The following is a 12,243-nucleotide window of genomic DNA, read 5'->3' as shown; positions in this document are numbered from 1 at the left end:
AAAGTTGAGCAAGTGCTCAAATGTGTATAAAAGGATACTCCCTTCTAGTATGGTCTGTAAAGGCAAAACAATAGAGAAATCTTGTGTGTCCACCAATAGGGGACTGGTTAAATCAATTATAATACAGCCAGAAAGTGGAATACTGTACAACTTTTAAAATATATGGGATAGCTCTGGATGTATTAACAGAAAAAAAAAGTCCAATAAATTTTAGACCTATATGATAGTACATACCCATGTGTTAAAATATGTATGTATATTTGCATACAGTATATGTGCACAGCCAGTGTTAAGGGAGGAAATGTGCACAGGCGGCTGAGAGAACTTTACTCTTCTCATTTACAGCCTCTAGTTACAATATTTTACAACACACCCGTACTGATATTACAATTTTAAATTCAAAAACAAAATAGTCAGACACACAATGCAAGTATTTAAATACCAAGTAAGGTTTTTCACTGAAATTCACTTAAGGGGAAATTTTCAAGCTAGACATGCATAACACTCAAAATGTGACCTCGTCATCATGTGATTCAGCCCTAGCCCATTACCTGTTCAGGGTTGAGAAATCAAAGACTTGGTGACTGGATTCATTCTTCCTTTCTCCCTTCAAGGTTTACTTTATTCTACTCCTTACAGATTTCTAGTATACCATGCCTTACTCTGGGTAACCAGTAAGCCTTCCCTCCTTTTTTGTAAAGAGGCCTTTTAAAACAGAAAGCATCTATTATCTGACAAGCTGACCTAGTTTATGTTCAAATATCAACTACTTAAAACAGTTGCTGACACTTCAATATAAGAAAAAAACAAAAACTTCAATTTAAGATCTTACTAACCTGTCCATAATTACTCCATGAGGAATAAACACCTTTTCCAAATCCTCAGCATAATGATTAGGTATACAAAATAAATCTAGGTCATAACCTGGTTCATCGTCACTAATCTGAAAAAGAAATACAGCTGTTTCAGTGAGAGCATTACAGGATACAAACACTTGATTGGATTTAGATGTTAAAAAAGCTTAGCTTATCAGAGAAATTTAGGTATGTGATATCAAGAACTTTCTGTAACTTTGATAGGTATAATAATGCACTACAGTTATATAAAAAAGCAACCATGACTTAGAGATGAACAGTTAAGATTGTAGAAATAAAATGACGTGAAATTTCCTTCAGCTCAGCTAAGAGAAGAAAAACTTTAGAGCCAAGACAAATGTGTCAAAATCTTGATAATATTTTAAACACGAGTGACGAATATATGGGGAGATCCATTGTACTATTCTCTCCATTTTTGAGTACATTTGAAAACTTAGTAAAAAAACATTTTTAATACACTGTAGTCTAATAAGTTAAAGTATCACACTGAACAAGAAAAACTGCTCTTTCCCACCCCAAATCCAAATAGCCTCTCTCATCTCACAGCAAGGGAAAAAAAACTCCAAAAAAAGCTAAGTGATTTCTTAAATACTCAAACTCCTAGAAGTCTGAGATTGTTATAATCAAGTCATGAGGTACCTTCACAGTAGAAAAACCCAGATTGTTTGAGTATGACTACATATTGTCTTAGTATGCCCAGTCCCTGGCACACAAAATATTTAGTAACACTGATGATACCTGATGGTACCTGTGGTGGTAAAATGTACTATGATTACAGTTTTATAAATATTATATATGTATCTATACACAAAGAAAAAATATAACAAAACCATAAAAACTATTATCTTGGGGAGGGGAGTTATAGTGATTTTTTTTTTAAAGATTTTATTTTTTCCTTTTTCTCCCCAAAGCCCCCCACTACATAGTTGTATATTCTTCCTTGTGGGTCCTTCTAGTTGTGGTATGTGGGATGCTGTCTCAGCGTGGTTTGATGAGCAGTGCCATGTCCGCACCCAGGATTCGAACCGACGAAACACTGGGCCGCCTGCAGCGGAGTGCGTGAACTTAACCACTCGACCACGGGGCCAGCCCCGGGAGTTACAGTGATTTTATTGAGTTCTTTATACCATATTCCAAATTTTCTTCAGTGAGTATATATTGCTTTTTAACAAATTCAATAGTCTTTCTTATAAATTACTTTTGGTAGTATGTGTTTTTATACATACATATAAAAAGTATGGGGACATTTGAAAAGATATGTTAAAACAAAATCTACCAATAAAAACTGTCATACAAAGAAATAAAAGGAAGAAAAGGAAGGAGGGACAGAGGAAAGGAAGAAAGGAAGGAAGGAGGGAAAGGAGGAAGGATGGGTGGATGTGGAGAAATATACATATAAAACAATGGTCAACTACAAGAAGTGGGGACTTGCTACTTTCCATGCTTAATACTGACTTGTTTTTTTATTGTCAACTTCACTTTTTTAAATTATAGTTGATTCACAATTCCCATTCACCATTATATTTAAATCTTATTCAAAAAAATAAACCAGAATTACAATATCTCATATGATACTCAAGACTAAATACCCTCCAAATCACATTCAAGAAGCTGATGATAGGAGCTTTGGCAGTTTTCAAGAATATTGGTCAAACCACACTTCAATCTCAATGTATCGGTTAATATCTACTGAGCACCTCCTCTTTCAGTCAGCACTGTATTAGGTACTTAAAGACAAGTAGCTTGGCTTTCAGCACATTTAAAAAACACCCATTTGGAATTTATAATATTATTCACAGAATTCATAATTATATTCTGAGAAATTTGAGGTTCATAATGTCTCTCAGTCTCAAAAGCTCTGTTTTGAGCTCTCTAGATTTTGGTGGAATTTTAAGTATTGCCACGTCATTCTGGTAGTATCTGTGCACATGGCCAGGAGGCTGGCGGCAATTAAGTGGGTGGACCAGGACACAGCCACAGGCACGGGGGTTCAGTCGCATGCAGTGTACAGGCACTCCCTGCAGCCGGTCTGAGGGCAGTCAGAAGTCAATATTGATTTGTTTTTAAGCAAATACGTACTGCTTTCATAGAGAGGAAAAAATTTTATTTTTGGGAAAAAAGATTATGCTAGATCCTCTAAGATGAAGTGCTAATGTATCTCCTCAACATTTACATCATGCTCACTTCAGAACACGTTTACTACAAAAAAAAGGGAAATGGAACATTTGTGTGACCTACGGGAGCATTTCAAGAGTACTTTATAATAAGCAGGTATTACTTTTATAAATTTTATAAACTGAAATTTAGTTCAAGTTTTGGGATAAGAAGATAGACTTGCTAGATCCTGTAAGATAAGAGGGGAAACCTTCATGTCAGGCTCATCAGAACATATTTGCTATGCCTTGACAAGAACGAAAATGCACCATTTCATAGTGCTTTAAAATTAAGACCCAGAGCACCAAAACGGCTTCCCCAAAGCTTACTCACCCTTCCTCCCACTTACTCACTGCTTCTGCCACAAGCATAAACCAGGACCCACCTGGAACTCTTTGAAATACAGAATACTTGTGAAGACTACTGCTTCTGTGAAAAAGACTCAATTCTGGCCTACAGGTTTTGCACGCAGCCTAAGATCTTCAAGAGTCTTGTTCGTCTCAATCAAAGCTAATATGAATTCTGCCCGGAGTTCATCCCAGACACGGAGTCTAATACAGACAGACAAGCAGGAATGTACCCCAAAATAGGAATTCTATCTCTGTCAACACAACAAATTAATTTCCAATTCAAAAAATTTTATTTTCAATCAATACTATTAGATTTATATATCACATTTAATGTCAAAGGGTTGATTTATTTCAAGAATAACAAACATGTTAATATAACTCTTCCCAAAAGGCAAAAACAAGAACTCATAAAACTTTCATTGCTTGAGGTACTCTAGGCATGAATTCTCAACTTTGTTATAACTCACTATAAATAAATGGGATATATTTATGGGGGGGTCCTAGTTTAAGAAATATGATTGGCCATGGATAGATAGTTGTCAGAACTGGGCAATGAGTACATGAGAGTTCATTATACTATTATACCTACTTGTGGATGTTTCCACAATATAAAGTTAAATAAGAAGTAATTTATTTAAATGATGACAAGACATCAACATCAACTTTTCCTAATTTTACATTTAATGAAAACTCGAAGTCTTTTAAACTCATATTTAATGATCAAATATTAGAATACTAATTTGAAAATGGTGAGGACCTCATTCAGAACCTGTATTCTTATTACTAACACTTGAGTATCTACTATGTTGCACATACTAGAGAGGATTAGAGAAATGTGACACAGCTATCCTCAAGGAGTTTACAGTGTAGAACACACGACATGTACATGAATAACCATAAGACACTGTGTTAAACTGCTATGAAAAAGATCCAGGTAAAGCATTACAGGAGTTTAAGAGGGCAAACTCTCATTCAGTAGCCTCACTTGTGCCTGGATCACTGATAAGAAATAACATAAAATAAGACATAATTCTATAAACAGGAACTTGTTTTTAATCATCCCAAATACCAAAGCTTCATATGAAACAGGCCCAGTAACCTCAATCTCTACAAGAGCTGACAGAAATATACTTGGTGGTCTTTAATCTTATTATCCTTTATTTGCCCCATCTGATATTGGTTAATATCTGGTATTAATCCCACCTGATATGGCTTAGTCAGCAATTCAGCGACTGCTTTGATAGAAAAGTACTGAATATATTCAATTACATAAAAACGCATTCAGCATCCGCCTTGATTAAGGCCCTGTACAACAGATTTTGCAGGGAGATACAAAGATGATTATAAATTTAGAGCTCTCAAAGAGCTTATAATCTAGTGAAAAAGACATACATATATACAACTAACTACACAGCACAATAAAGCCTGTAATTTGTACCCGAACCTAATTTGACAAGCCCAAAACTTGTGATTATCAAGAAGACTTATATACGCACTAAAGATAAACCTGGAACCCAAGGTCACCCAGCACCAATGACTCCCTCCTAGAGAAATACCAAGCTTAAAGTAGTCATTATATTGTATTGCCTAGGTTGAAAACTGAGTGAAGTGTCCAGATTGGCATGTCTCTGACACTGCAGTAGCACAGCTTTCTAAATCAACCAGGCGATAGCAGTGCCCAACTTTCTGTACAAATGTAAATCACATGTTTTATTATTTGTGAATTGGTGTCACACGTCTAAGCATGTGGTTATTACCAACACCTTCTAAAAGGACTGTATTAGTCAGCTCAGGCTGCCATAACAAAATACCATAGACTGGGTGGCTTAAACAACAGTAATTTATTTCTCACAGTTCTAAGACTGGCAAGTCCAAAATCAAGGTGCCGGTAAGGTAGATTTCATTCTGAGGCTGCTTCTCTTGGCTTGTAGGCAGCCACTTTCTCCTAGCTATCTATGTGCGTGGTGAGGGTTGGAGCGGGGAGGGAGCTCTCTGGTGTCTTCTTCTTAAAAGATCAGGGCCCCAACCTCACGACCTTATCTAATCCTAAAACCTCCCAGAGGCCCCATCTCCAAATACCACCACACTAGGGGGTTAGGGCTTCAACATATGAATGGGGGTAGGAGGAGAGCAACAAACACTCAGCCCATAACAAAAACTTAACATTTAATGGTTGGAGAAGATCACAAAGAAGGTCCTGGATGGCTTTGGGGAGGGCCCAACCTCAAAATATTTGAGAGGAGCTCTGGAAGGGCCAGAAATGGTAAATAAATCAAAATATAGTTTGTCTCCAGATCGACCTTTCCCACTATGGCCATTTCTGGCTGAAATGGAAATCAAAGGATAGATCATTACTAGCTCTGAGTTACTTACCATTTACCCACACAGTTTAGAAATCTGACTGCATCTCCTCAGAGCTTTAGAACACAGCTCTCAAATTCTAACCTACCTGTAACATACTTGTTAATAATAAAATCTACACAGGTACTTTTATTAATATGAAAGATTATTGAAAAATGTAACATTAATATCTGCCTTTTGTCTAGAATCAGTAAATACTTTTGCTATCATAAATTACCAAAATTTTACTTTCCAGTAAAACTAGGATCTCAAATTCTTAATAATTATGTGTGTCACATATATAATAATGGTTTTCATATATTAAAATTTTTGTGGTTTACACAAAATTTCTAATTACAAAGATATATTATCTAAAATTACAGTAAACAAGGAAATTATTCACCATCTATGACTAGAACTGTTTAAGTCTCTTTGTGGTCAAAAAACAACCACGTTCATGGGTCCAAACAAGACTAAATAGAAGTGAGGAAGCGAGTCTTAAAATGCAAGCTTTGTGAAGACATACACTAATAGATAAATTATATTTTATTTTATTCCTAGTAACCAACAACAATTGCAAGCTTCTAGAATGGACAGAAATTGTTAGGTGGCATATTTTTTACCTTTTATATTCAGATATCTTAAAATTTTCAAAAAGCACCAAAGCAGATACTATGCCATCCCCTTGGGATAATTTGTGATAACTCAGGGCATCATAAAACCAAAATTATGAATTACTCATGCACATACTCCTAAATGTGAAAATAATTTAGGCTACTAGTATGTTTATCTTTCAATCTCTATCAGTCTTACAAATAAATTACACATATAACTTGCCTGCCCTCCCTTCTAAGGGCTAAAGAATTAAAAGGTTTACAAGAATCTAAAGGTGACAAGAATTAAAACCAGCATTCTTGACTATTCAACCCAGGGATAAATTATTAGCTGCTCCTAGGTAAGTGGGCCCATAACTACTATATATGCAAGGACATGAATTTACCCAACACTATGATCTTTTCTTTTATTAGTGTGCACAGTGGGATGATAAACACATCCGTTCTGGACAAAAAAATACATACCTATCAATTATCAGAAACACAGCGTTGAAGATAGTAGTCCCACAGCAATTTGAAGTGTTTGTTTGAATTCTTATTAGTGGCAAATTATTCTAAATGTTAGTACTTTGGTAGCCGCTGGCAGGAAAATAACAATCGAGTCTCAATGTTGATATAAATGATGGTGGTTGACACTTTTATAGCATTTAAATCTTACTGAATCCACACAATATATAATTATGAAAGGAAGAAGAATATACTAGTGCATCGTTAGCATCTCTTCACACAGGGGGCCCAGTTAAAAAACGACACGGCTCAGTTACTGCCTAATGAACTAGAGAAAACTCCAAGACCCTCTTTCTCTGCTGATCTGGTTGGCTCTTTTGGGTTTTTCCCCCCACTGCCTGCCTACCGACTTTCTGCAATACGCAGACAGAAACAACAGACAGAAAAGAATTAAGGTGGATCTACAGTATGCGTGTCACATTACTCAACTCTCAGAATGAAACCCCCAAACTGAACTACTCCATTTCTCGGTGGTTACGAAGAATAACTTTGGTCTACACTGACTGATGTCGGTCTAGACTCTGTTGATAACAATGATAGAGTTGTGGACAAAGAAAATGCACTATTTTATCAATTCTGTGAAAATTATTGGCAGGGCAAGATTTAAGCTCAGTTAGTACAAGATGACATTTCTAGCACCACCATCCTGAAATTTAGAAGATATTATATCCATATAATGCATATTTGATGTTTCACATTAATTTGCAAAAATCTAGAAGCTTGTTCTTAGTCCAAGTGTGTCCAAGTTTACCCTGGCAGTTTAATGACAGTTACAAGCAGCATGGGTTCTATCAGGTAGATCTGCAGGCCAATTTCCTCTGAGTGATGTTGGGCAAGTTACTTCACCAATCTGTGCCTCCAAGGTCATACCAGTGTTTACCTATCTCATGGGGTACCTATTATGTAACTTCAGGATGTTTACATTATATATATATAATGTCTGCAAAATATTTGGTTCGATGCCAAAGACACAGTAAGTACTAAATAAATATCTACCATTGTCACTACTAACTTAAAAGTGGAGAGGTTAAGAGCAGACTCTGGAGCCAGATAACTTAGATTCAAATCCTAGCACTGCTGGGTGACCTTGGGCAAGTTACTTAACCTCTCTGAGCCACATACATTTTTAAATAAATATCAAACTAGTTAAAGTATGTAAAGGGCTTAGAATAGTAACCAGCACATAGTAAGCACTATTTAAATGTTTGTTATCTCTAACATGCAGACAATTTATAGGAAGGAAATAAAAAAAAAGGAACAGAAATTTGCAAACCAAAATTACAATGAATATCTTGATGTTCAAGCAAAACTAACAGCCAGTTCTAGCAATAATAATTCACTGTATGCTGGGGCAGGCATCATACCCCAAAGCTAAAAGCATCTAACTTCTTCAGCAACTGATTAAAAACAACATCCCCCACCATTTTTTGAGTACCTACTATTAGCATAACATTTAAGTGTATGGGCTCTTTTTTTCTTTTTTCTTCGAGGAAGATTAGCCCTGAGCTAACTGCTGCCAATCCTCCTCTTTTTGCTGAGGAAGCCTGGCCCTGAGCTAACATCCGTGCCCATCTTCCTCTACTTTATAGGTGAGATGCCACCACAGCATGGTGTGCCAAGCAGTGCCATGTCTGCACCCGGGATCCGAAGCAGCGAACCCCAGGACGGCGAAGCGGAACGTGCGCACTTAACTACTGCGCCACCGGGCCAGCCCTAAGTCTCTTGGCTCTTGAGTCTGAGCTCCCTCTTAATAACTGTGTGGCATGGGCATGTTAAAAGGTTAAGTCACTTAACTTCTCTGAGGCTTCAAAGATTCTTCCTTAGCAAAACAGTAATAATCATAGTACTGTTACAGGGCTGTTTTGAGGAGTAAATAGGACTACGTAGATAAACACAATGATAGCTATTATTCCTATTCCCAGTCAGGGACCACGCAAAAGTTGTTTCTTCACATTGGCCATCTTATAATCCCTTTCAATAACACCAAGAGGTAGGTAGCACTTCACTTATACATAAGGACACTAAAGCCCAGAAAGGTGAAGTAAGTAACCCAAAGCCACACAGCTAGTAAATAGCCCAAACAAGTAGGATTCCAGGCTAGACTCCTGCTCTTTACCTTAAGTCACAAAGTCTAATATGACATAGAATCCTTCCCTTTTAAGGGCTCAAGTGGTTCATCCAACAAACCATTATTGAGAATTTCTTACATGCCACGCACTGGAGTTACAGTGGTGATTCCTGCCCTCACAAAGTTTCTTTTAGTGGGAGAGAGAATCAACAGGTAATCAGGTAACTGCTAAAACAACAACAGTAATAATAACAACGCAGGCTAAGGCATCTAACCGTCGGGAGCGGGGTTGGCTATTTCAGCAAGCACGATCAAAAAGTAGGGGAGAGGGGGGCAGCTCGGCTTGTTCGAGAAACGAGAAAAGGAACCAATGTGGTTAGAGACAGAATAGGAAAGGCTGATTACGGTACCAATGCCCTTGAGGATAAGGACCATATTCGCATGTTTTTGTCCCTTGCAGCAGCAAAGAGCCCCGGGTCCAGACTCCAGCGCATCTGAATTTGAGGCCTGGCGAGCCGTGGACCAATGACCTAAGAGCGTTTCACTATTTTCGTGGGGTCTAAAAAGGTGGGCACGGCTCCGGCCCCCGAGGCCGCCGCGAGGGTTCAGCGAGGCGATGCGCGTTCCCACGCAGACGCCTCCTCACGTCTGCGGGGCCAGAGGAAGCCGCCCGCGCCCGCACGGCCTCCGTGCCAGGGCCTCCACGGCGGCGCCACCGCCACCGCGCACGGACAGAGCACGGCCTCCACGGGGAAGTCGCCACCCTCCCCGCCGATCCTTCCCGAACCGGCCCGCGGCCCCTCCCCCCAGCACGCTGGCAGGCGGCACATGTCAACCAAAACGCCATTGCCACCCTCTCTCCCCACACGCAGCCCTCTTTCCCGGGGCTCTCTGGGGCCACACCCACCCCAGCCCTCGCAAGTCCACCCCCCTGGCCGCCCCGGGGCGACGGGGTAAAGCCCACCCCGGGACGCTGCGGTCGCCCCCGCCCCGCGCCGCCCCCCGCAGTGCGGGCCCGCGCCTCAGGGACTGGCTGCCGCCGCCGCTGCCGCGGGCCAAGCTGCTCACCACGACACTGGGGCTCAGGGTCGCCATAACGGAGCCGGCGGCGGGCCGAAGACCGTCTGAGGAAGAGGAAGCGGCGCGCAGCAGGAGGCGGCACAGCGCGGGAAAACCGGGCGCTTCAAGCGAGCGTCCTCAGCCGCTGCGGCGCTCGGAGCCAGGCGACGCAGGCTCCGCCCCCGCCCCCCGAGGCTCCGCCCCCACGCGCGCCGCCGCCGCCGCGCGCGGGCGACGCAGGCTTCGCCCCCGCCCCGCGGCCCCGCCCCCACGCGCGCCTCAGCTGACGCTCGCACGGTTACCGATCCCGAGGTGGCTGTGGGAATTTTGTTCCGGAAGCAGCGGAGACTCCTTCTGCGCAGCCTGTATCCCGTCTTTCCCTCTGCCTCCCATCCAGGTGGCTCCCCAATCCCCTCAACTCTCGCTGCCCGCATTGTCTCGTAGTGGCCCTAAACTGGGGGCTTGCTCTTCAGGTTCCGGTTACCACGTGGTTCCTCTCAGCCGGGGTCCCCTTCCCAAGACCTCCGAGTGCCTGGCGGCTTCCATTTTCCTGACTCGTGGCCCATTTCTAACAAAAATCTTTAACTGGTTGTACAAGTTGAGACCTAGAGCCCTAGAGTCGGCGAGATCACGTACAAAGGAACACTTAAATGCTTTTGTGACTGTGGGGGACTGGTCTTGGCCACGCCAAGATATATCTCTGGCATGATGATTATTTGAAGCTGGTTCCTTTGCAGACAGGAAAGCAACTGAAAAGTAGAATTTACTTACCCTTTGTAAGAGACATTTACATTGTAAATGAACTCTCCATCTGTAAAGATATCTCCCTCTCTACCAGGAAGAATGGGGGATGACCTTATCCCTAGAAACTCTTAATGCAGAAGGCAAGGACTTAAATTTGCATAATAATCTTATTCCTGTTTACTGTGCTTGTTTGGTAACCTCCTGTAACAGACTCCCCCCACCCCCAACATCCTCCTTTGTCTTTTAGCTGGATATAATGTTTGGGGTGGTGGTTTCGGCCATTTTGGGGAGTTGCTCGGCTTGCCTGAGCCTCTCCCATCTATACATTGACAAATAGAAATGGCAAGCAATGGGATGTGCTGGAGTACATGAGGAAGCCATTTGGTGTAAACCTAATTCGGCCTGACTTTGCTATTTTTTCCAAAAGGGCGTGACTGTGGCGGTTGAGCACGCATTGTATATCTGCTTTAAAACATTTACTAAGGCAAGAACAAAGGCCCTTGAGATAAAGGTGCAACTTCCCTCCCCCTCCCAACATTGGCATTTCCTTAAGGATTAAGCATCTTTCTTTAGGCTAGGAACTGATTGCTGTGCTCACCTGTGACCACCCAGCTTGAGACAATAGACTTGCCTCCTGCTACGCCTTCCGGGATAGCAGACCCACTACCTGCTGTGTCCATCGAGCTCTGTGCCGACAGGGCAATTTTGTGACTATTGTGGGAGGGACATTTCAATCATAGGTGAAATATCCTGTTTGGGGGTATATAACCACTCTGTGCACCCCACTTCTTCAGTGCCCTTTCAAGGCCCCAGGCCATGGTCCTCATAAAGCTTTGTTTAATTTTCTCCTGCTATTCTGTCTCATGTGAATTTAATTTGTTCTCCGGCCAGACAAACCCAGAGAAGGAAGAGGAAATGTCTTCCTCCCGTAGATGACTTTGTGCCGATCAGACTCCCTGAGCCTCTCTTGTCGTCTCAGTAAAATGAGGATATTAACAGGATTGTTGTGGGGATTAAAGATGATACATGTGTGTATATATGGTACAGCACTCAGGACAGTGCACAATCAGTAAATGGGAACTGTCACTATTACTGATCTTTATTTTTGCCTCCACAATTCCCTATATGACACTGGGGAAAAAATCTTCCCCTACTTCCAAATAGGTCAGGTAAACAAATAACGGTCGTTGCAGTCCTAATGTCCTCATCTGTATAGCTCCAGCAGCCACTACAGTGCCCAGCATATAGCTGGTGGCCTCTATTAAGATCACTGAAGGATATGTGATGGTAGCAGATTTGTGAAAGTGGGCAAGTAATTGAATTTCTCTGCACCTCAGTCTCTTCATCTAAAAAATGAGAACTATTCTTGCTGTGAAGGGTTATTATGAGAATTGTAAAAATCATTTATGTAAAGCATCTAGCATAGTCCCTGCCACATAGTAGGTGCTCAAGAAACAGTAGCGGTTATAATTTTTACGTGTATGAATTGTGAACTCCATACTTCCTTAATTTCTCTGCCTTCCCTGTGCATC

General features: G+C 41.2%; 1 protein-coding gene across 1 annotated transcript in view; it reads right to left on the bottom strand.

Moving 5' to 3' along the window:
- The window catches only part of HPRT1 (hypoxanthine phosphoribosyltransferase 1), a 33,524-nt gene extending 23,301 nt beyond the window's left edge, over positions 1-10,223 (bottom strand). Inside the window, exons 1-2 of the mRNA XM_070606545.1 lie at positions 9,977-10,223; positions 837-943 (exon numbers count right to left, since the gene is read on the bottom strand). Of these exons, the coding sequence (XP_070462646.1) occupies positions 837-943; positions 9,977-10,003 (134 nt within the window). The 5' untranslated portion in view covers positions 10,004-10,223. The remainder of the gene's footprint in view (positions 1-836; positions 944-9,976) is intronic.
- Between the last annotated feature and the right edge of the window lie 2,020 nt (positions 10,224-12,243).

Source organism: Equus przewalskii, chromosome X (genome assembly GCF_037783145.1).
Source record: "Equus przewalskii isolate Varuska chromosome X, EquPr2, whole genome shotgun sequence".
Classification (NCBI taxonomy): domain Eukaryota; kingdom Metazoa; phylum Chordata; class Mammalia; order Perissodactyla; family Equidae; genus Equus; species Equus przewalskii.
This window is presented reverse-complemented; position numbering and strand designations above follow the sequence as displayed.